At 48.7% G+C, this 25,567-nt stretch overlaps 1 protein-coding gene across 1 annotated transcript in view; it reads right to left on the bottom strand.

Annotated features, from left to right (window-relative positions):
• The window catches only part of LOC121003532 (oocyte zinc finger protein XlCOF7.1-like), a 98,770-nt gene that overhangs the window by 61,490 nt on the left and 11,713 nt on the right, over positions 1-25,567 (bottom strand). The window contains exon 3 of the mRNA XM_040435428.1: positions 9,310-9,314. Within this exon, the coding sequence (XP_040291362.1) occupies positions 9,310-9,314 (5 nt within the window). The remainder of the gene's footprint in view (positions 1-9,309; positions 9,315-25,567) is intronic.

Below are 25,567 nucleotides of genomic sequence, written 5' to 3'. Positions count from 1 at the left end.
GAAAAAGGCACACGGTCGCCATTTGGCAGGAGAGGGATCCTGAGATAAGACCGCACCCACACCCACCTCAGAAGCGTCCACCTCAACAATAAAAGGTAGAGAGACATCAGGTTGTACCAAAATGGGTGCGGAAGCAAAACTGTCTTTGATACTAGAAAAGGCCTTAAGCGCATCTACCGACCAGGAGGAAAAATCGACCCCCTTTTTAGTCATATCAGTGAGTGGCTTAACAACAGAGGAATAATTCAAAATGAACTTTCTGTAATAATTGGCAAAACCCAAAAACTGCATCAGCGCCTTCTGACTCTCAGGAAGCTCCTAATCAAGCACAGAGCAGACCTTCTCAGGGTCCATGCGAAAACCAGAAGCGGAGAGAAGAAAACCAAGAAATTGAATCTCCGGAACCGCAAACACACATTTTTCCAGTTTAGCGTACAATTTATTCTCCCACAGAATGAGCAAGACCTGACGTAGGTGGTCCCTATGAGTTTTGAAATCAGGAGAAAAAATCAAAATGTCATCTAGATACACCAGTACACATTTCCCCATTAAATGATAAAAAAGGCTGTTCACAAAATGTTGGAAGACGGCCGGAGCAATCATCAAACCAAAGGGCATAACCAAATTCTCAAAATGACCCTCAGGGGTATTCCATTCGTCCCCTTCCCTGACCCTGACTAGGTTGTTTGCCCCTCTTAAAATCCAACTTAGAAAAAACCTTAGCCCCAACAATCTGGTAAAAAGGTCCGGGATCAGAGGAAGCGGATATGGGTCACGAATTGTGATACAGTTCAGCTCCCTGAAATCCAGACAAGGTCTTAAAAAAACATCTTTTTTCTTAACAAAAAAAAAAAACAGCGGCAACAGGTGACTTCGAGGGTTGGATGTGTCCCTTTCTCAGGCTCTCAGAGATATAAGTACGCATAGTGACTCTTTCAGGTTGGGAGAGATTGTATAAACGTGATTTTGGCAGCTTGGCGCCTGGGATGAGATAAATAGGGCAATCGTACTCCCGGTGAGGGGGCAGCTCCTGGACACCACTCTCGGAAAACACATCTGAAAATTCTGAGAGAAAAGATGGTACAGTCTTGGTAGAAACCTCTGAAAGAGACGCCGTGAGGCAATTCTCTCTGCAAAAGTCACTCCAACCATTTATTTGCCTTGCTTGCCAATCAATGGTGGGGTTATGTTTAGTGAGCCAGGGTAGCCCCAACACTAGAGGAGTAGGTAATCCGCTTAGGACGAAACATGACATATCCTCAACATGAGCATCACCCACAGTCAAACGGATATTGTGAACTATGCCCTTTAACGATTTTTGAGAAAGTGGAGCGGAATCGATAGCAAAAACAGGTATATCCTTTTCCAAAGTGCATACCTGGAAACCATGTGTTATAGCAAATTGATTATCAATGAGATTGACAGCTGCTCCACTATCTACAAAAATCTCACAAACAATGTTCTTGCTATCTAGCGCCACCCTGGCAGGTAGGAGAAAACGGGAACTACAAGCAAACTGCAAACTTCAATTTCCGCATCAACCTTGCCAATAGTAGCAAATGGAAAGTTTTTAGAAGGTTTTTTTTCTTTTTGCTTCTTTATTACCCTCAGAAAACTCCCTTAATCTCCTAGAGGGGCAAACATTAGCCAAATGATTTATACCCCCACAACAGAAACAAACCCTCCTCTGAGAGCTGAATCCTCTACTATCAGAGGCAAGGAAACCCAGCTGCATGGCCTCCTGCTCAGAGGGGATTGAAAGAGACTGAGGCCCCTGTGCACTGAATGAGACCGCCCCACTGTTCTTGGACTGAATATGACAGGAAGGAGTGGTCTCTCCTCGCTCTCTAAGACGCCTGTCAATACGAACAGCTAGAGACATGGCAGACTCCAACGAGGCAGGTCTCTCATGAAAAGCAAATGCATCTTTCAATTCCTCCGAAAGACCATGGCAAAATTGACTTCAGAGTGCAGCATCGTTCAAACCAGTATCAGCTGCCCATCTCCGAAATTCAGAACAATATATCTCTGCGGACTGTTTACCCTGGCATAAAAGACGCAGTTTAGATTCAGCCAGCGCAATACGATCTGGGTCATCATATATCTGCCCCAGGGCTACAAAAAATTCATCCACCGATCGGAGGGGCCGTGCCCCCACCGGCAGCTAGGAGGCCCAAGACTGATCGTTATCCCTGAGCAGCGAGATGATGATCCCCACCCTCTGCTCCTCATCACCAGAAGAATGGGGAAGTAGGCGAAAATGTAGGCGAAAATTCTCACTACCCCCGGAGAACGTATCTGGAAGCGAGATCTTAGGCTCGGAACAAACTCCATGAACGCAAGCAGAACCGGTCACCTGAAACTGAGACACAGTTTTACGGAGATCTGCTACCTCCAGTGAAAGACCTTGCATGCAATCAAGGCTGAAACCGGATCCATGCTTAAGACGGTAATGGCGGTTTATAATGTCACGGATGATGTTGCAGATAGCTGGAAGTTATGGATAAACATCCGACTGGCTTGATCCCAAACTAAGGAGCATAAAGGTGACCCCTATAAAACCCTAAGAGCTCACCCTGACTGCTAAGCATATACAAGGGTCTCAGAGGTAGACGATTGCATGCCCTCGTACCTAGACTGTGTGACACCTGAAAACCCTATAATAGTGAGGAGACACGACCAACGGCTCCCTGCACTTAATACAGAGGGAGTCAGGGTCACCTAGAATCAAGCCAGCAAGGAAACAATACATGAAAGGTCTTATCTGAACAAGCAGCAACCAAAGTCTCCAGCAGTGAACACTTCAATATAGGAAGTAGTATAAACCGCAAAGTGAGGCAGTATGGGAGGGAATATAAAGGAAAGAGGATTAGTCTAAATAGGTGACACCTGGGAGAAGGAAATGAGATGACAAAGTGAAACCAAAACAAAGAACATCATGCAAGAGGTAGAAAAGGACGTCTGTCAGACGTTCTCACAGAAGTGGCGGTGACAATTATACAACCAAGATTTGGGCAGTTTAGCTCCTGGAATAAAATTGACGGGACAATCATACTCCCGATGCGGGGGTAACTCCTGGTTACCACTCTCGGAAAACACATCAGAAAATTTGGAAATCAACGAGGGTAGTTTTAGTGGTGACCACAGAAAAAGCCGCATTAAGATTGTTGTCCATGCAAAAATCACTCAAATCGAGAATCTGTCTCGCTTGCCAGTCGATGGTAGGGTTTTGTTTGCTTAACCATGGTAAGCCCAAAACCATCAGAGCAGGCATACCCTCCAACACATAACACGAGACCGATTCCTGATGGAAATCCCCCATGGATGTCATTTACCACCTGCTACAGGCATTTTTGGGTAAGAGGTGCAGACTCAATTGCAAAGACAGAAATGCTTCTCTCTAATGCACTAGTAGTCAACCCATGAATATGAACAAACTGTCCATCAATTAGGTTAACCCCAGCCCCACTGTCGATAAATACCTTGATTTACACAGTTTTGGACTCTAGCGCCACCTCGGCAGACAGGAGAAATGGGGTACTACCAGTAAATGACAAAAGTAAGTTTTTTTGCTCCCCACCCACACCACCAATAGTAATTTGGGGATTAAGCTGATTTTTTTTGTTTGCACCTTGACAATGAATGTACGGACAAATATTCACGAAATGTCCTTTCTTTCCACAACAAAAACAGACTCCCTTCATATGACCAGAGCTCTTACCAGCAGTCCCAGGAGTAGCTCCCCCCAACTGCATAGGCTCCTCACAAGACGTAACCACAGATGTCTCTTTACCATAAGTGTCAAAGGAAGCCGCTAACTTATTTGGCAGTACGTCCTGAGGATGAAGACCCTTAGATCTCCCCCTCAGGCGTCTATCCAGACGTACAGCAAGGGACATGGCTGCTTCCAATGATTCAGGTTTTTCATGAAAGGCCAACGTGTCCTGCAGAACTGGCTTCGGAGAGCAAGATCATTACACTCCGTATCCGTAGCTCATCTACTAAATTCAGAGCAATAGATCTCCGCAGAGCGTTCTCCCTGCCGTAAACGTCATAACTTGGTCTCTGCCTGAGAGATCCGATCCGGGTCTTTATAAATAAGACCCAAGGCTCTAAAACATTCAACTACCGACTGGAGGGACGGTCGGCAGAAAAAAAAACAAGACTGTGCATATGTCACGAGGGTGTCAAGAACCACGCCTGACTCCGTTATACCCGGGGTCAGGAAGTCGCAGCGGTTGGCTGCACGCTCTATTTAAGATAGGGCTGTTTTCCTTATGGTAGCTTTCTGGGTTTGCTTTGCAAACCCTTTTGGCTCACTCAGGGATCCGTAGCTCCTTCTCCTCAGCTGTTCCTTGTCCAGCACTCCCAAACCTCCTTATATTCCTCTCTCACACTTCTCTGGTTGCCAGATATAGAGCTTCCTGCCTGGACATCTATTCTGACCCTCTGGAACTGTGTTGCTGCGTTCTCTGGTAGTTGGTCCAGAACGCTACCCTCCGGATCCCTGTTGGACCTTTGTGGTCTATTGTGGTCGCCCACCTGGGTGTATGTGTTTGTCTGTTTTGTCTGTCCTCTCCCTGGTGTTTCCCTCTTAGTGACAGTGGTGCGGACTAGCGATCCCACCGGCCCGTTCACTATCTAGGGCTCATTTTAGGGAAAGCCAGGGTTTAGGCATGTGATCGCCGCACGGGTGAGGAACCCGTCTAGGGACGTCAGGGCAGTCAGGTGCCAGCCGCAAGGTGAGTTAGGGGTCACCACCTTTCCCTCTCCATTGGGCAGGGCTTTCCCTTTTTCCTCCCTGTGCGTGACGCCGGTCATTACATTATATCTGGCCCTTATTTTTGTGTAGGTAAAAAAAAAAAAAAATTTTTTTTTTACCTACTTATCCAGTATGGATCAAATTGCTGCTCTGTCCAAACAATTTCATGGCCTGTCTTTGGAGGTGGCAGGATTGAAGGCGTCGGTCCTCCAGCAACAGCAGCAATTACAACTGACCGCAAGCCCAGCGGTTGCTACTGGTAACCAGGTTGTTGCGGAACCCAAGGTCCCTCTCCCTGACAGATTTTCTGGGGGAAGGGATAAGTTTTTGACATTCCGTGAGGCCTGTAAATTATATTTTAAACTGCGCCCTTACTCCTCTGGTAATGAAGAACAGCGGGTGGGTTTGTTATTTCCCTGCTGCAGGGGGACCCGCAGTCCTGGGCGTTCTCTTTACCTACTGATTCCCAGGCTCTTCAGTCAGTGGATGAGTTTTTCGGGGCCTTGGGTCTCATATATGACGACCCTGACCGAGTCGCACTGGCTGAATCAAGATTACGGAGACTCTTACAAGGAGAGCGGCCGGTAGAGGAGTATTGCTCTGAATTCCGTAGGTGGGCTACGGATACCCAATGGAACGACCCCGCTTTAAGGAGTCAGTTCTGCTCTGGGTTATCCGAAAGGGTTAAGGATGCGCTTGCATTATATGAGACCCCCTTTTCCCTTGATGCGGTTATGTCCCTTTCTATCCGAATAGATAGACGCCTTAGGGACAGGTTGAAAAAACCGGAGCAATTGGTAACCACTCCCAAGCAGCAGTTAGTCTGTACGGACTTACGCGAGCCTATGCAGCTAGGAGGAACTACTCGTCGGGTCCGTCCTCCTGAGGCTCGCCGTAGGCGTGGGGTTTGTTTTTTTTTGTGGGGAGAGGGGTCATTTCATTAATGTCTGTCCTTCTTTCCTCAGAAACAAAAGACCGTCGGAAAACTACTAACCACAGGCTGTGTGGAGGATGTCAGCCGGGGGGTATACGTTTCCTCCATACGTACATCGCAATTTGTGTTGCCAGCGGTTATTGTTTTTGGTGATAAGACGGAGACTATTTCTTTCTTTCTAGACAGTGGAGCAGGGGTAAATTTGATAGATGCCCATTTTGCCCGCACTATGGGGTTTGTCTCTCTGTACGCTACAGAGACCTATTCCCATATTCGCTATTGATTCTGCTCCCCTGTCTCAGAGAAACCTCACCCACATTGTTCAAAATTTACACCTTCGGGTAGGGGACCACCATAACGAGATGCTTTCATGTTATGTTCTGGAGGGGCTTCCCACTCCGGTAGTGCTGGGTCTTCCTTGGTTGGTAGCGCACAATCCAGTGGTGGATTGGCAGGCCAGGGAGATATTGGAGTGGAGTGAGCAGTGCAGAGAAAATAGCTTAAATAGCAATTGCTTAGTCGCCTCCATAACTACCCTACCTACATTTATTTCGGATTTTGAGGATGTTTTTTCTGAAAAGGGTTGTCAGAAGTTACCACCTCATCGTCCTTATGATTTCCCGGTTAACCTTATTCCCGGCGCAAAATTACCCAAGACCAGGTTATATAATCTTTCGGGTCCAGAGAGACAAGCCATGAAAGATTATATCTCCGAGAGCTTGGCTAAGGGACACATCAGACCCTCTTCTTCACCCGTGGCTCCAGGGTTTTTCTTTGTTAAAAAGAAAGATGGGGGCCTGCGTCCTTGCCTAGATTTTCACGAATTAAATCCGAGACCCATACCCTCTTCCTCTCATTCCTGACCTGTTTAACCAGATTGCGGGTGCTAGGTGGTTCTCCAAACTTGATCTTAGGGGGGCCTACAATCTGATTCGTATTAAGGAGGGGGATGAGTGGAAGACAGCTTTCAACACCCCTGAGGGGCATTATGAAAATCTAGTTATGCATTTCGGTCTGACCAATGCTCCTGCCGTCTTTCAACATTTCGTTAATGACATTTTTAGTCATCTAATCGGCAGGTTTGTGGTAATATACCTAGATGATATTTAAATTTATTCGTCTGATCAAAAAACACATGAGGTGCATGTCAGACAAGTACTGCAGGTCCTACGGACGAATGAATTATATGCTAAAATTGAAAAATGTGTCTTCGCCGTTCAGGAGATACAATTCCTAGGTTATTTTTTTTATCTGCTTCAGGTTTCCGTATGGATCCTAGGAAGGTCCAGGCAATTTTAGATTGGGATCTTCCTGAGAACCTCAAAGCACTACAACGGTTCTTGGGCTTCGCGAATTTCTATAGGAAATTCATTAAAAATTATTCACTTATTGTAAAACCCCTTACTGACATGACTAGGAAGGGGACAGATTTTTCTAAATGGTCTGACGCCGCTAAAGTTGCTTTTTCCTCTCTAAAAGAGAGGTTTACCTCAGCACCTGTACTAGTCCAACCTGATGTCTCTCAGCCTTTTATTGTTGAAGTCGATGCGTCAGAGGTGAGAGTGGGGGCGGTGCTGTCTCAGGGTCCGTCTCCTGGCAAATGACGTCCTTGTGCTTTCTTTTCTAAAAAACTATCTGCAGCAGAAAAGAACTACGATATTGGCAATAGGGAACTATTAGCTATTAAACTTGCGTTTGAGGAGTGGCGTCACTTTTTAGAGGGGGCAGTCCACCCCGTCACTGTGATTACGGACCACAAAAATCTTCTGTACCTCGAATCAGCTAAGCGTCTCACCCCTAGACAGGCTAGGTGGTCGCTATTTTTTTTACCAGGTTTAACTTTGTGATTACCTATCGTCCTGGGGCAAAGAATACCAAGGCTTATGCACTATCTCGTTGTTTTCCTGGAGGGGGTAATGTGAGTGATCCGGTGACCATTCTTCAAAGAGGAGTGGTTGTTTCTGCGGTACACTCTGTTCTGGAGGGGAAGGTGTTAGAGGCCCAGGGGGACGCCCCGGTCTCTTGCCCCTCAGAGAAATTGTTTGTACCGTTGAACCTACGTTTCGAATTATTAAAGGAACATCATAATTCGGCACTTGCTGGGCACCCGGGTAGTAAAGCAACCTTGGAGCTATTGTCTCGTCGCTTTTGGTGGCCAAGGTTGCGTCAGGATGTATTGGATTTTGTGTCTTCTTGTTCTACCTGTGCGCGCGCAAAAGTTTCACATACACGTCCTGCAGGGTCTCTATTACCACTCGTCATTCCCAATAGACCGTGGACACATCTGTCAATGGATTTTATCACTGACTTACCTTTGTCTGCGGGTAAAACAGTTATTTTGGTAGTAGTGGACAGGTTCAGCAAAATGGTACACTTCATTGCGTTACCCGCACTACCTAATGCTAAGACTCTTGCTCAGGTATTCGTCAGTGAAATCGTGAAGCTTCACAGGCTCCCCTCCGATGTTGTTTCAGATCGGGGTACCCATTTTAATTCTAAATTTTGGAAAGCTTTTTGTTCCCGTTTGGGGGTACACTTGTCCTTTTCCTCAGCTTTCCATCCTCAGTCGAATGGACAGACTGAGCGTACCAACCAAAACCTTGAGACATATCTAAGATGATTTGTGTCTGAAAACCAAGAGTTGTGGTCATCATATTTACCGTTAGCCGAGTTTGCCATAAATAATCGTCGTCAGGAATCCACTGGCAAGTCACCATTTCTTGGTGCATATGTGTCACGGGGTTCCGAAGGTGCACTCGGTCCCCCATTGCCCGCAGAACTGTTGCTTAGCTTTTGGAATGAGGTTCTGTGTTTGACCTCATTCCCAGGGCGGCTTTACTAGCTGGGTGGCTCCTTGCTCCTAAGTCTGCCTTGAGCGCCGAGCTGATCACTCGGTGCTCGACTGGTTGGTCTGTCGGTCATGTGACGCTGGCCACGTCACATGACCCTCACTCCCCACTATAAATACAGGCAGCCTGCTGGCTACAGGTTGCCTGTTAATTTCTAGGTTCCTGGTATTTGTTGGACTGCTGAATACTTACCTGATCCTGTTCCTTGACCTTTCCTTTTGCCTGATCCTCCTGTACTGCGCATCCGTCCTGGTATTGTGACCTCGGCTCCCACCTGACTACTCTCTTAGGACTCCTCTTGTACTTCTCTGCTCTCCTGGTATTTATGACCCCGGCTTCTCCTGACAATTCTCTGCTTGCTCCATTTGTACTTTGCAGCTTTCCTGGTATTGACTCGGTCCGTTCACGTCCTGTTGTTTGTCTGTCTGTCATCCCTGCACTTACTCCAAGTTAGGGATTGCCGTCCAGTTGTCCCCTGTCATTAGGACTCGTGAGGCAAGTAGGCAGGGCCAGGGGGAAGGGTGGAGCGCAGTGGTCACTTCCCTTCCCCCTGTGTGTGTGTGTACGCGACCGTTACAGATTAACAGGCCCAATAACCACTGTATTATGAATCCTCTGGTGACCCTGACTGACTATGTCTCTAATCTGACGCAGATGGTGCAGGAGTTAGGGGAAAAACTCAGCTCTTTTGAGTTAGGGCAAGGCTCTTCCAGTCCTCAGGCCTCCAGTCCGCATTTTGAGCCCCAGATTAAGCTCCCAGAAACCTTTTCTGGAGACCGGAAGAAGTTTCTCTCTTTTAAGGAGAGTTGTAAACTTTACTTCCGTTTGCGCCCCGTGTCCTCTGGCCCCGAGAGTCAACGCGTGGGCATTATCATTTCCCAATTACAGGGTGATCCCCAGGACTGGGCGTTCTCTTTACCTGCTGGCGCCAGTTGTTTATATTCTGTGGAGGGGTTCTTTCAGGCCCTAGGTACCCTCTATGATGAACCAGACAGGGCTCTAGTAGCAGAGACGGCTCTAAAGGCACTGGTTCAGGGCAATTTACCAGCGGAGGATTATTGCACCCAATTCAGAAGGTGGTGTGTCCCCTCAGGATGGAACGAACCAGCCCTGAAGAGTCAGTTCAGGTCAGGTCTGTCTGATAAATTAAAGGATCTTCTGGTCAGTTATCAACTTCCAGAGACCTTAGAGGAGATGATGACCCTTGTTGTCCGACTTGACAGACGGGTTAGAGAGAGACGACAGGAACAACAGTTCTCTTCCCAGATGGTGGTCCAGCCAGAGGCCTATCCCAGAGACAATGCTGAGGTCTCCACCGAGGAACCCATGCAGGTTGGCATGACCCGAGGGAATCTTCGCCGCAGACGTGGAGAATGCTTTTACTGTGGAGATTCTGACCATTGGATCAACCAGTGTCCTAAGAAGGTCCTCTCTGTCAAGTCTCCTAAGGCAAGGCAACCTAAAGACCAGGTACACCCTGAATTTTCTAAATGTAAGCTTTCGGTACCCATTACGATTTCTCTGGGAGTAGATAAATGGGCGGGTAAGGCCTTTATTGATTCTGGCTCAGCGGCTAGCTTTATTGACTCTGAGTATGCTGTTAGATTGGGTATTCCTATGTTTGCCTTACCAACTCCTATCCATGTCATGGGTATTGATGCTACTCCTCTTATTGGTGGTACGGTGAGCTTATGTACCTCGGAGATTTCTCTAACCGTGGGTGTGTGCCACTCAGAGAGATGTTCTCTTCTAGTCCTGGAGAACCTACCTGCTGAGGTGGTACTAGGGTTGCCTTGGCTCCGACTACATAACCCCACTATAGATTGGTCCAATGGGGAGTTGGTGAGATGGGGGCCTAAGTGTGACTCGTGCCTGTCCGTGGTACAGGCTGGGGTCTCAGTAAAGTCTGATACTTTACCCTCTGTTGTTAGAGAATATTCTGATGTATTCTCATCACCAACCCCAGAGGTTCTACCCCCCCATAGACCTTATGATTGTACCATAGAGCTAGTAGAGGGGGCCAAGTTTCCTAAAGGACGAATTTATAATCTTTCTATGCCCGAACGCAAGGCCATGGAAGATTATATTAAGGAGAGCCTTGGTAAAGGGCATATTAGACCTTCTGTCTCTCCTATGGGGGCGGGGTTTTTCTTCGTTAAGAAAAAAGATGGTGGTCTTAGGCCATGTATCGATTACCGGAGATTAAATAAAATCACTGTCCAGAATAGATACTCCCTCCCATTGATTCCGGATTTATTTAACCAGGTCCTGGGGGCAACCTGTTTTTCCAAAATTGACCTGAAAGGGGCATACAATCTAATCCGAATCAAGGAGGGAGACGAATGGAAGACGGCGTTCAATACTCCGGTAGGACACTTTGAATATCAGGTGATGCCTTTTGGACTCAGCAATGCCCCAGCTGTGTTCCAAAACTTCATGAATGACATTCTTAGGGAATTCTTAGGTAAATTTGTTATTGTCTATCTTGACGACATTTTGATATTCTCTCCTGACTTCGAATCCCATGTGTCTCATGTTAAACAAGTATTAGAGGTGTTGAGGGAGAATCAGCTATCCGCTAAACAAGAGAAATGTGTCTTTGGTGTGCAGGAGATTCTGTTTCTAGGGCATGTTCTGACTCCTCACGCCTTCAAGATGGATCCTGGTAAGGTACTAGCAATTAAGGAATGGGTAAGACCTTCATCCTTAAAGGCCTTACAACGGTTCTTAGGTTTCGCCAATTACTATCGTAAATTTATTATGAATTTTTCCGTAATTGCTAAACCGTTGACCGACCTTACTAAGAAAGGGGCGGATTTGGAGAATTGGTCTACTGAGGCCATTTCTTCATTTGAAAAATTAAAAAAGGCATTCAGTAGCGCTCCCATTCTGATCCAGCCTGATCAGGAGAAACCTTTTATTGTGGAGGTGGATGCGTCCGAGGACGGCGCAGGAGCAGTCCTTTCACAAGGTCCTGCCAGCCTCACTAATCTGAGACCATGTGCCTTCTTCTCCAGGAAATTCTCTCCCACAGAGAGAAACTACGACATAGGGAATAGGGAGCTGCTGGCCATTAAATGGGCATTTGAGGAGTGGAGGCATTTTCTGGAGGGGGCAAGGCATTGTGTAACTGTTGTCACTGACCATAAAAACCTTATGTTTCTCGAGTCTGCTAAGAGGTTAAATCCCCGTCAAGCCAGATGGGCTCTGTTTTTTACTCGTTTTGATTTTTCCATCACGTTCAGGCCGGGAAGTAAAAATGTGAAGGCGGACGCATTATCTCGGAGCTTCCAGGCTTTTCAACCTACTGAGGTACCACCTGAATCCATCCTACCAGCAAAAATCTTCTTAGCAGCTCTTACCCAGGATATCTCGGCTCGCATTAGGTCGGAACAACATCTGGCACCGGTATCCACCCCAACAGATAAGTTGTTTGTTCCCGTACAATTTCGTCTCCAGCTGTTGGGTGAGTGTCACGATTCTGCCTTTTGTGGACATCCGGGTGTTGAGGGCGCTAAGGATCTGGTTTCTAGATCTTATTGGTGGCCCACTCTAACTAGGGATGTCAAGTCCTATGTGTCAGCCTGTGAGGTTTGTGCCAGGTCCAAGACACCTAGGACTCGCCCTGCTGGTAACCTACGACCCCTACCCATTCCCAGTAGACCCTGGTCCCATATCTCGATGGACTTTATAACTGACCTACCGCTGGCGGAGGGTAAGACTGTAGTGTGGGTAGTGGTGGATAGGTTTAGCAAGATGGTCCATTTCATTCCCCTGTCTAAACTCCCGAATGCCAAAACCCTGGCGTCTATTTTTGTGAAAGAAATTGTTCGATTGCATGGTATCCCGGAAAATATTGTTTCGGACAGGGGTGTGCAGTTTGTGTCCAAATTCTGGAGAGCCTTCTGTCAAAGATGTAAAATTTCGTTGTCTTTTTCTTCCGCCTACCATCCTGAGAGTAATGGGCAGACTGAACGCCTTAATCAGTCTGTGGAACAATTCCTGAGGTTGTATGTTGCTGATGACCAGCAATTATGGGTCAAATTCCTTCCATTGGCTGAATTTGCTCTGAATAACCGTGTCAATTCTTCTGCTGGGGTCTCCCCTTTCTTTTGTAACCATGGTTTTCATCCTCGTTTTCATTCTGGGTCGTCAGTCTCCTCCTCTAACCCTGAAGCTGATAAACTCTCCTCCGAACTGTGCACAGTTTGGGCCCGGGTTCAATCGAACCTAGAAAAGGCTCAATGTTCTCAAAAACTCAAGGCCGATAGGAGACGTTCAAGGGGGGTAAACTTTCAGGTTGGGGATAAAGTATGGTTGTCCTCCAAGCATCTATCTCTCAAGGTAACTTCTAAAAAATTTGCTCCTCGTTTTATTGGACCATATAAGATCACGGAAGTGATTAACCCGGTATCTTTTAGGTTGGAGCTGCCTGAGTCATTCCACATTCATAATGTGTTCCATAAATCTCTGCTTAAAAAATATTTTGAACCGGTAGTACCATCAAAAGCCTCGCCTCCGCCAGTTCTTGTTAATGATGCTGTCGAGTATGTGGTGTCTAAAATAGTGGATGTCAGGAGGGTGCGTAATTCCTTGCAGTACCTGATTCACTGGAAGGGGTTTGGACCTGAAGAGAGATCTTGGGTACCTGCCAGGGAGGTTCATGCTCCTAGACTTGTTCGTAAATTTCATTTAGAACACCCTGAAAAGCCATCGCCTGAAGTCTTGGGTCCGGTGGCCCCTCGTAAAAGGGGGGGTACTGTCACGGGGTTCCGAAGGTGCACTCGGTCCCCCATTGCCCGCAGAACTGTTGCTTAGCTTTTGGAATGAGGTTCTGTGTTTGACCTCATTCCCAGGGCGGCTTTACTAGCTGGGTGGCTCCTTGCTCCTAAGTCTGCCTTGAGTGCCGAGCTGATCACTCGGTGCTCGACTGGTTGGTCTGTCGGTCATGTGACGCTGGCCACGTCACATGACCCTCACTCCCCACTATAAATACAGGCAGCCTGCTGGCTACAGGTTGCCTGTTAATTTCTAGGTTCCTGGTATTTGTTGGACTGCTGAATACTTACCTGATCCTGTTCCTTGACCATCCTTTTGCCTGATCCTCCTGTACTGCGCATCCGTCCTGGTATTGTGACCTCGGCTCCCACCTGACTACTCTCTTAGGACTCCTCTTGTACTTCTCTGCTCTCCTGGTATTTATGACCCCGGCTTCTCCTGACAATTCTCTGCTTGCTCCATTTGTACTTTGCAGCTTTCCTGGTATTGACTTGGTCCGTTGACGTCCTGTTGTTTGTCTGTCTGTCATCCCTGCACTTACTCCAAGTTAGGGATTGCCGTCCAGTTGTCCCCTGTCATTAGGACTCGTGAGGCAAGTAGGCAGGGCCAGGGGTAAGGGTGGAGCGCAGTGGTCACTTCCCTTCCCCCTGTGTGTGTGTGTACGCGACCGTTACAATATGGTTTTCATCCCCAATTCTGTACTTTCAAAGAGGGGGGGGGGGTCTTCTGGGGTTCCCGAAGAGGAACGGTTTTCGTCATCTCTTTCATCGGTATGGCAGAAGGTGCAAGCTAACTTGAAAAATATGGGAGGTAAATACAAATGCATGGCTGATAAGAGACGGTCGTCAGGTCCGGACCTAGGAGTGAATGACTATGTGTGGTTGTCTACTAGGAATATTAAATTGAAGGTTCCCTCTTGGAAACTGGGTCCTAGGTTTATTGGCCCTTACAAAATTGTAGCCATCATCAACCCCGTGGCTTTTCGCCTGGAGTTACCTCAGACTTTGAAAATTAATAATGTTTTTCATAAGTCGTTACTCAAAAAATATGTTCCACCTCTAGAACCGTCACCGCTGCCACCCCCTCCTGTTGTCGTGGATGGTAATCTAGAATTTCAGATATCCAAAATTGTTAATTCTCGTCGGGTCCGCCGCTCTCTTCAATATCTGGTGCATTGGAGAGGTTACGGTCCCGAGGAAAGAATGTGGGTTCCTGTGTCTGAGGTAAACACCGACAGGCTAGTTTGGGTTTTTCATGCCTCTCATCCTGAGAGACCTGGTCCTGAGTGTCCGGAGGCCCCTCGTAGAGAGGGGGGTACTGTCACGAGGGTGTCAAGAACCACGCCTGACTCCGTTATACCCGGGGTCAGGAAGTCGCAGCGGTTGGCTGCACGCTCTATTTAAGATAGGGCTGTTTTCTTTATGATAGCTTTCTGGGTTTGCTTTGCAAACCCTTTTGGCTCACTCAGGGATCCATAGCTCCTTCTCCTCAGCTGTTCCTTGTCCAGCACTCCCAAACCTCCTTATAGTCCTCTCTCACACTTCTCTGGTTGCCAGATATAGAGCTTCCTGCCTGGACATCTATTCTGACCCTCTGGAGCTGTGTTGCTGCGTTCTCTGGTAGTTGGTCCAGAACGCTACCCTCCGGATCTCTGTTGGACCTTTGTGGTCTATTGTGGTCTCCCACCTGGGTGTATGTGTTTGTCTGTCCTCTCCCTGGTGTTTCCCTCTTAGTGACAGTGGTGCGGACTAGCGATCCCACCGGCCCGTTCACTATCTAGGGCTCATTTTAGGGAAAGCCAGGGTTTAGACACGTGATCGCCGCACGGGTGAGGAACCCATCTAGGGACGTCAGGGAAGTCAGGTGCCAGCCGCAAAGTGAGTTAGGGGTCACCACCTTTCCCTCTCCCTTGGGCAGGGCTTTCCCTTTTTCCTCCCTGTGCGTGACGCCAGTCATTACAGCATAATCCTTAAGCAAAGAAATGATCATACCCACACGTTGACACTCATCCCCAGAAGAGTATGGACGCAGTACAATTTACACGATTACCTGAACCGCATGAAATTGTCACTACCCCCAGAAAATCTGTCCGGGAGGGAAACCTTAGGGCAGGCCTGGTACCCACCATCGGAACCAGCCGCCAGTGGTCTCTGACCCCGTAAGACGTGTAGGTCAGCTACCTCCAAAGACATTACCTGCAGTTGTTCGAACAGTACAGACATAGGATCCATAGCTGCACTGACCTGAACAAAATAGCAGTTTTTGTGGCGGTTGATAATGTCACGATCAGTATGGGGGGGAAATTCCACACTGAACACAGGAGGGAAGGGGAACAGTAACTGGCCCTGGAAAATAGGAAAGAAACAGGTCACCTCCTAGACAACCCTAATCCGGGCCCTGACTACCTAACAATATGAATAGACCTTGAAAGTAGGAACATTCATAAGCAGGATACCTAGGCCCTGATTTCCCTATAAGTCCCTGGAATAAGTATAGGACCAGAGACAACCCATTCCTCCCCAGATGGACAAATGGAAGTCTCTGTCTCAGGCCCAGATACAACAGGGAATATAAGAAATACAAACAAATGCGACACTTAACTTCTGTAGAGATGGAAAAACAGAAACGCCAGTGAGGATCTCACACCAGCTCAGCCAAACCCAAATAAAGCTATTAACCGCATAGTCAGAAGGGTGGGGTGAGACTTTAAAGGGTAGAAGTGATGACCACTGAGCAACAGCTGAGTGCTTATTTTATCAGAACAGCTGCAGGGAGAAATGTAAAAAACATACTGTTATGTAGTGCTGACATTAGCGCATTGCTAATGTCAGTCAGCTACATAACAGTATTTCTGGTGGTAGAAACCCTTTAATTGTGGAATATTGGAGAGGAAAAGTGCAAGGACAGTGTAGGGGCAGTGTAGTGAGATCATAGGGAGCGTTTTTACACACTCTAGGGAGACTGCAGGGACAGTGCAGGCTCTGTAATCTGAAGCTGAAGGGATCCATAGGAGACAGCTCAGTTTCCATCAATCGCTGCACAGAGCTATCTGACTGAACAGTGTCCACCTTGTTTAATAGATAAGCATTCCATTAGGCCTTGAGTCTCAAATTGGGGTAAATAACCTCAGTAATGTAACTGTTATTGGTGTGTCCTCATTGACATTGAAGAAATTAGTCAGCACGCAGTGGTGGGGGTAAAATGCCAAACTCGCCGGTGTGGGAATTTTTCAAGAAGTCACCAGAGGAAGTCAACGTGGCCATACGTAGGATCTGTGGGCAGGAGGTGAAGCGTGGCAAGGGTGCCAACGTTGTCACCACAGCCCTGCGTTGACACATGGAGCGTCACCATAAAGTGGCCTGGAAAAACCAGGGTGCTAATGTAGTGGTACAGCCTGACGCATATCGCAGCAGCCCGTACACCCTTCTTCAGCAGTAAGGGCTCCACCACCTCAGCAGAAGGGAACGCTGTTTACTACCCATCGTCTACTGGTCCTGATGCTCCTCGTCAAGCATTTCGCCAGCAATTGATCACTGAGGCGATTGCAAAAAGACAACAGTATGCGTGCACTCATCCAACAGCACAGAAGCTGAATGTGCTCCTGGCCAAGTTGCTGGTACTACAGTCCATCCCTTTCCATGTGGTTGACTATGCACAATTGAGAACTTATGGCTTGTGCCAAGGTAAAGTGTCCCAAGGCATCACTATTTCTCTATAAAAGCTGTACCAGCCCAGCATACGTACATACAGCAGAAGGTGGGCCAGTCCTTGAGCCTGTCGGTGTCTGGCACAGTTCATGGTAGCGCCGACTTGTGATGCTATAACTATGGTCAAGGACAATATACATCCTTTACAGCCCGCTGTGTAAATGTGGTTCCAGCCTAGACACACCAACAACTTGGCCAGGTGATAGCAATGCCACCTCCGCATTCTCAAGCTGTGATTCCAGCACCAATGTCCTCCTCAATTTCCACAGTAGGCACAGTTTGGAGTGGTCCTTCAGCATACCACCTATACAGAAAATGGCGGTGTCAGGCTGTTCTGCACCTGGCCAGCCTGGCAAACTGAGTCACATCGGGGAGGAACTGCTCCACGTCTTCAACCAAGAAATTGAATCCTCACCAACTGAAGATCGGAACCATGGTCACCGATAACGGGACATTCTATTGGTCCTGCATCAAGGAGGGCTGACCCATGCGCTCTGAATGGCGCACATCTTTAATCTGGTTGTAACACAGTTCCTGAAGTCTTCCACCTAACTGCAAGACGTCTTGAAAATTGCCAAGAAACTGCATGCACTTCAGCCACTCTTATAGTACAAAACACGCCCTCCTTGAGCTGCAAAGGCAAAATAGTGTTCCTGTCATGGTCTTACCTTCTTGCTGTTCTCCTTCGTTTGACATGTGCTGGCGGCCATCTTGGTTTCTGGGTTTCTTGTAGCCTTCCACCCTGCGGCTCCTCCTTCCCACTGGGAGGAGCTGGATGCCTAGCTCATATATATAGGAGGTCTGTGGCTTCAGTTCCTTGCTTGGTCCTCCTGTGTTCACATGCTTCTAAGACTGCTGCTGCTTCTGGTTCCTGATCCTGGCTTCGTCTGACTACCCTGCTGGTTCCTGATCCTGGCTTCGTCTGACTACCCTGCTGGTTCCTGATCCTGGCTTCGTCTGACTACCCTTCTGGTTCCTGACCCCTGGCCTCTCAAAGACTCTGCTTCGGTTTCACCATCCGTTTGGACTTTTGCTTTACAGCTTTATTTTCAATAAAGCCTTCTTATTTTCACTTATCTCTTGTTGTACGTCTGGTTCATGGTTCCGTGACATTAGGACCAAGCCATGAATTCTGACGGTACAGGGCCATCCTCGCTACCCATGCTGGTTGCCAGACTTGATCAGCAGGATCACCTGTTGGGTCGGTTCGCTGTGGCGTTGCTAACCCTGCTTGAACGCATGGCTCATTTCGCTCCCGTTGCCGATGGGTCGGTTGTCGCTCCTACTGCCGCTCCGGTTGTTGCGCCAGAGTCTACCCCGACACCTGTTGTTGCGCCTGCGGTGTTTCGGGGTATGACCGGTTCTGCCCCTCTTCCACAGCGCTTTGGGGGAGAGCCAACTCAGTGCCGAGGTTTCCTTAACCAGGTGGGCATTTATTTCGAGTTGCTGCCACATGCCTTTCCTACTGAGAGATCAAAGGTGGGCTTCTTGATCTCGCTGCTCTCGGACAAGGCCTTGGCCTGGGCCAGCCCTTTATGGGAGAACAACAATCCGGTGGTTGCCGAGTTTTCCGGTTTTGTTGCTTCTCTTCGGAAGGTATTTGATGTGCCGGCTCGTGCTGCCTCTGCTGCGAAGCTCCTTATGTCCATCAGACAGGGTTCACGATCCGTAGCTGAATACGCCATTGAGTTTCGTACCCTGGCAGCAGAGGTGGGCTGGAATAATGAGGCTCTGGTCGCTGCTTTCTCTCATGGTCTCTCGAAAGCCTTGAAGGATGAGGTTGCAGCTAAGGACCTACCAGTGGAGCTCGAGTCTCTTATTTCTTTCCTGATTTTGATTGACACCAGACTCAGGGAGAGACCTTCCTTTAAGGAGAGCCTGCGGAGGTCTTCTAACAGATTGGCGCCTATGTTTGCTGTCCCACCCGTGCCTCCCTCTCCTCCCACGCCTCCTGGGGATGACTTGTCTGGGGGTGAACCCATGCAGCTGGGGTTTGCTCGCCTGTCCGAGGGGGAGAGGGTACTCCGGAGACGCGAGGGCCGATGCATGTACTGTGGTCTCGGTGGGCATTTTCGGTTGGCATGTTCGAACCGTCCGGGAAAACGCTCGCACCTGAGATCCTGTCGGAGGCAGATCTTGGGTGGAGTCTCCTCGTCCCCGGTTTCCCGTGTTGACAAACCACTGATCACTGTTGTCCTCTCCTGGGTCGGGGGCTCGGTGACGACCCAGGCGTTGGTGGACTCTGGTGCTGGTGGTTTGTTCATTGATAGTGTGTTCGCTGCCGCCAATTCCATTCCTCTGCAGGCTCGAGGTTCCCCACTGGCTCTTGAGGAGATAGACGGCAGACCCCTTCTGCCGCCACACGTGACTCATGAGACCCTTCCAGTGGGGATAGCCATTGGTGCCGTTCACAGAGAGTCGGTCTGCCTCCAGGTTATTTCGTCTCCACACTACTCGGTGGTCTTGGGGTACCCCTGGCTCCAGAAGCATAATCCGACTTTCGATTGGAGATCGGCCGAGATCCTCTCGTGGTCACCGCAGTGTGGGGCTAGTTGCATCCATGGGTCTGTCAAGTTGCTGTGTACTTCCTCGGACTCTCTGTTGCCTCCTGAATACGAGGAGTACCGGGATGTATTCGATAAGGTGCGCGCAGTTGCCCTACCTCCGCACCGCCCATACGATTGTGCCATAGAGTTACAACCTGGTGCCGTTCCTCCTCGTGGCAAAGTCTATCCACTGTCGGTAGCGGAGAATGTGGCCATGGAGGAGTACGTGAGGGAGGCGCTTTCACGCGGACACATTCGCAAATCCTCGTCCCCGGCAGGGGCTGGATTTTTCTTTGTGAAAAAGAAGGGCGGTGAGTTGAGGCCTTGCATTGATTACAGGGGTCTCAATCGCATCACGATCAAGAACGCTTACCCGATACCCTTGATTTCCGAGCTGTTCGATCGCCTTAAAGGGGCCACGGTCTTTACCAAACTCGACCTGAGGGCGGCATATAACCTGGTAAGGATCAAGGCGGGCGATGAGTGGAAGACCGCGTTTAACACCAGGACCGGTCATTATGAATCCTTGGTTATGCCCTTTGGGTTGTGCAATGCGCCCGCAGTCTTTCAGGAATTCATCAACGATGTTTTCCGTGACCTGTTGCAGCAGTGTGTGGTGGTCTATTTGGATGACATCTTGGTATATTCTGAATCCATGGAGGCCCACATTCTGGATGTCAGACGAGTGTTGCAACGGTTACGAGAGAACAAGCTGTTCGGTAAGCTTGAGAAATGCGAATTTCACCGATCCCAGGTAACCTTCTTAGGTTACATCATTTCCGCTGAGGGGTTCTCCATGGATCCTGAGAAGGTTTCGGCTGTCTTACAGTGGCCCCAGCCCAGTGGTCTTCGTTCCCTGCAGCGCTTTTTGGGCTTCGCCAATTATTATCGGAAGTTCATCAGGGACTTTTCCATGCTGGCCAAGCCTCTCACGGATCTGACCAGGAAGGGCAGTAATTCCCAGGTCTGGCCGCTCGAGGCCATCCGAGCTTTTGAGGCCCTAAAGTCCGCTTTTGTGTCGGCTCTGATTCTGTCGCATCCCAACCCTGGGTTGCCCTTTGTCCTCGAGGTGGACGCGTCTGAGACGGGAGTAGGCGCCCTTCTGTCTCAGCGTAGAACACCAGAGGGTCCTCTGCTTCCTTGTGGGTTTTACTCCCGGAAACTGTCTTCCGCGGAGTGCAACTATCAGATTGGTGACAGGGAGTTATTGGCCATCGTGCAGGCCCTTAAAGAATGGAGGCACTTGCTCGAGGGTTCGGTGGTTCCGGTTCTCATCCTGACGGACCATAAGAATCTGACCTACCTTTCTGAGGCCAAGAGATTGACACCACGTCAGGCCAGATGGGCTCTGTTCTTGTCACGTTTTAATTACGTGGTCTCCTACCTACCCGGTTCCAAGAACATCAGGGCGGATGCCCTATCACGGCAGTACTCCGAGCTGTCCAGGGAGGAGTCGATTCCGACTTCGGTCATACCTCCGAATCAGATCCTGGCCGCCATTCGCACCAGCCTGACCTCTCCCCTGGGTGAGCAGATTTTGGCGGCTCAATCTGGTGCTCCCTCTGGGAGACCCAACGGCAGATGTTTTGTGCCTGAGGAGTTGCGCACTCGGTTGTTGCGAACCTACCATAACTCCAAGACCGCGGGGCATCCTGGAAAGAATCAGCTGTCCTGGGCTGTTTCACGTCTGTTCTGGTGGCCTTCCCTACGTTCCGACATCGCCGCATATGTAGCGGCATGCTCCGTTTGTGCCCAGAGTAAGTCCCCTCGGCACCTTCCGTTGGGCCTTCTGCAACCCATAGCCACCGGGGAGCGCCCATGGTCACACCTGGGGATGGATTTCATTGTGGACCTCCCTGCATCCCGAGGCCATACGGTCATTCTCATGATTGTGGATCGGTTTTCCAAAATGTGCCACTGTGTTCCTCTCAAGAAGTTACCCTCTGCACAAGAGTTGGCCACGATTTTTGCCAGGGAGGTCTTCCGGTTGCACGGTTTGCCCAAGGAGATTGTGTCGGATCGGGGGAGTCAGTTTGTGTCCAGGTTCTGGCGCGCCTTTTGCTCCCAGTTGGGGATTCATCTCTCCTTCTCCTCGGCCTACCACCCTCAGTCCAATGGTGCCGCAGAACGATCCAATCAGGCCTTGGAGCAATTCCTTCGTTGCTATGTCTCCGATCACCAAGACAATTGGGTTGACCTCCTGCCTTGGGCTGAGTTTGCCAGGAACACGGCGGTGAACTCTTCCTCTGGGACGTCTCCCTTCATGGCCAATTATGGGTTCCAACCTGCCGTGTTACCGGAGGTATTCTCTCCCCAGGATATTCCGGCTGTGGAGGATCACCTTTCCGTCCTACGTGCTTCTTGGGTACAGATCCAGAAGTCCCTTCAGGCCTCTGCGCAGCGCCAGAGACTCCAGGCTGATCGCAGACGAGCGCCTGCTCCTTCCTACCAGGTCGGAGACCGTGTATGGTTGTCCACCCGCAACCTCAACCTTCGAGTGCCCACTCCCAAGCTGGCGCCTCGCTTTGTTGGTCCCTTCCGAGTGCTTCGCAGGGTAAACCCGGTAGCCTATGCCCTTGCGCTTCCTCCTGGCATGCGGATCTCTAACGTGTTTCATGTCTCCCTGTTGAAGCCACTGGTGTGTAATCGTTTCACTTCCTCGGTTCCTCGGCCTCGTCCGGTCCGAGTGGGCAATCGTGAGGAGTATGAGGTAAGCAATATCCGGGACTCACGCCTGGTCCGCGGTCGGGTGCAGTTTTTGGTCCATTGGCGTGGTTATGGTCCAGAGGAGCGTTCCTGGGTTCCCTCCGCAGATGTCCATGCTCCTGCCTTGCTCCGAGCCTTCCACGCACGCTTCCCTCAGAAACCGTTTTTTGCTCCGCGGAGGAGGGGCCCTTGAGGGGGAGGTACTGTCATGGTCTTACCTTCTTGCTGTTCTCCTTCGTTTGACATGTGCTGGCGGCCATCTTGGTTTCTGGGTTTCTTGTAGCCTTCCACCCTGCGGCTCCTCCTTCCCACTGGGAGGAGCTGGATGCCTAGCTCATATATATAGGTCTGTGGCTTCAGTTCCTTGCTTGGTCCTCCTGTGTTCACATGCTTCTAAGACTGCTGCTGCTTCTGGTTCCTGATCCTGGCTTCGTCTGACTACCCTGCTGGTTCCTGATCCTGGCTTCGTCTGACTACCCTGCTGGTTCCTGATCCTGGCTTCGTCTGACTACCCTGCTGGTTCCTGATCCTAGCTTCGTCTGACTACCCTTCTGGTTCCTGACCCCTGGCCTCTCAAAGACTCTGCTTCGGTTTCACCATCCGTTTGGACTTTTGCTTTACAGCTTTATTTTCAATAAAGCCTTCTTATTTTCACTTATCTCTTGTTGTACGTCTGGTTCATGGTTCCGTGACAGTTCCCCAACATCGCCTCATATGCAAGGTTTCCACACATTGGAACTCCACCCTCCACATGTTGGACTCACTATACGAGCAAAGGAAGGATATCAATGATTTCTTGATGATGCAAGCGGACAGGAGTACTCTCCTGTGTAACTTCGGCGTTAGCCAGTGGCAGCTCATGCGTGACACTTGCCGTTTGCTCAGGCCCTTTGAGGGGGCCACTTTATTTTACAGTCGCCAGGACTAAGGAATGAATGATGCCATTGACATCCTGAAGCAGATGCTCAAATCTGGCTGGCGTGGGGACAGGAGATGTGGTGCCTACATTTTACGGTCATCTGAGCTCTGTGGGGGCAGAACTGGTGGAGGAGGAGGACATTAACGCACAGGAATTGTACAAACCGGATTCCAAAAAAGTTGGGACACTAAACAAATTGTGAATAAAAACTGAATGCAATGATGTGGAGATGGCAATGTCAATATTTTATTTGTAATAGAACGTAGATGATAGATCAAACGTTTAATCCGAGTAAATGTATCATTTTAAAGGAAAAATACGTTGATTCCAATTTTCACGGTGTCAACAAATCCCCAAAAAGTTGGGACAAGTAGCAATAAGAGTCTGGAAAAAGTAAATTTGAGCATAACGAAGAGCTGGAAGACCAATTAACACTAATTAGGTCAATTGGCAACATGATTGGGTATAAAAAGAGCTTCTCAGAGTGGCAGTGTCTCTCAGAAGCCAAGATGGGTAGAGGATCACCAATTCCCACAATGTTGCGCAGAAAGATAGTGGAGCAATATCAGAAAGGTGTTACCCATCGGAAAATTGCATCTATCATCATCAACTGTGCATAACATCATCCGAAGATTCAGAGAATCTGGAACAATCTCTGTGCGTAAGGGTCAAGGCCGTAAAACCATACTGGATGCCCGTGATCTCCGGGCCCTTAAATGACACTGCACCACAAACAGGAATGCTACTGTAAAAGGAAATCACAGAATGGGCTCAGGAATACTTCCAGAAACCATTGTCAGTGAACACAATCCACCGTGCCATCCGCCGTTGCCATCCGTAAGCAAGATCCACAAGCTCAGGCGTTTTCACTGGGCCAGGGATCATTTAAAATGGAGTGTGGCAAAATGGAAGACTGTTCAGTGGTCAGACGAGTCACGATTCGAAGTTCTTTTTGGAAATCTGGGACGCCATGTCATCCGGACCAAAGAGGACAAGGACAACCCAAGTTGTTATCAACGCTCAGTTCAGAAGCCTGCATCTCTGATGGTATGGGGTTGCATGAGTGCGTGTGGCATGGGCAGCTTGCATGTCTGGAAAGGCACCATCAATGCAGAAAAATATATTCGGGTTCTAGAACAACATATGCTCCCATCCAGACGTCATCTCTTTCAGGGAAGACCCTGCATTTTTCAACAAGATAATGCCAGACCACATTCTGCATCAATCACAACATCATGGCTGCGTAGGAGAAGGATCCGGGTACTGAAATGGCCAGTCTGCAGTCCAGATCTTTCACCTATAGAGAACATTTGGCGCATCATAAAGAGGAAGGTGCAACAAAGAAGGCCCAAGACGATTGAACAGTTAGAGTCCTGTATTAGACAAGAATGGGAGAGCATTCCTATTTCTAAACTTGAGAAACTGGTCTCCTCGGTCCCCAGAAGGCTGTTGAGTGTTGTAAGAAGAAGGGGAGATGCCACACAGTGGTGAAAATGGCCTTGTCCCAACTTTTTTGGGATTTGTTGACACCATGAAATTCTGATTCAACATATTTTTCCCTTAAAATGGTACATTTTCTCAGTTTAAACTTTTGTTCCGTGATTTATGTTCTATTCTGAATAAAATATTAGACGTTGGCACCTCCACATCATTGCATTCAGTTTTTATTCACGATTTGTATAGTGTCCCAACTTTTTTGGAATCCAGTTTGTATACGGAAATAGGTGGTTTATCTCCCCAATGACAGGAGAGGAACATGAGGAGCTGGAGGGTGATGTGGGAGACCAGGCAGATGACCCCCGACAGACGGTGGCAATATGCAATGGAGATGGAGGCAGGGAGTCCCTCCGATTCCCCTGTTCAAATGGGCAGATACATGCTCAGTTGCTTGCGTAGTGACAACTGCACTATCACCATTCGGAAGAGGCATGACTACTGGCTCTCCACCATGTTAGACCCTTACTACCAGGCCAAAATGGGGGCCTTTTTACACCTGCTGAGGAATAATAAACCTAACTACTATTGAGACATTATATGTAGTCCGTTGGTCTCTGCCTATGTGCCCCATTGCCCATCCTCACAAAGGTCTGACCTGGGGGACCATCTGAGCTCACGCTCCACTGCCATGACTGCTGGGGGGCAGGAGGAGCACCATCTCCTTCAGCAGAAACTTAATGGGGTTGGCCACTTTCTGGTTATTGTTGACCAATATGCATGTAAGATGATTATATGACACTTATTAATATAGCTTTTGTTGTTTTTATGTGACGTTTGCTATATTTCATTAAATATAGAAAATGTTGCAGAATATCAGCAAAGACTATATTAGTAAATGTTATATACTCATTTTGCAAACACATTGATC

The sequence above is a fragment of the Bufo bufo genome, chromosome 6 (genome assembly GCF_905171765.1).
Source record: "Bufo bufo chromosome 6, aBufBuf1.1, whole genome shotgun sequence".
NCBI classification, from domain to species: domain Eukaryota; kingdom Metazoa; phylum Chordata; class Amphibia; order Anura; family Bufonidae; genus Bufo; species Bufo bufo.
The sequence above is the reverse complement of the archived record's forward strand: the minus strand, read 5'-3'. Positions and strand labels throughout refer to the sequence as shown.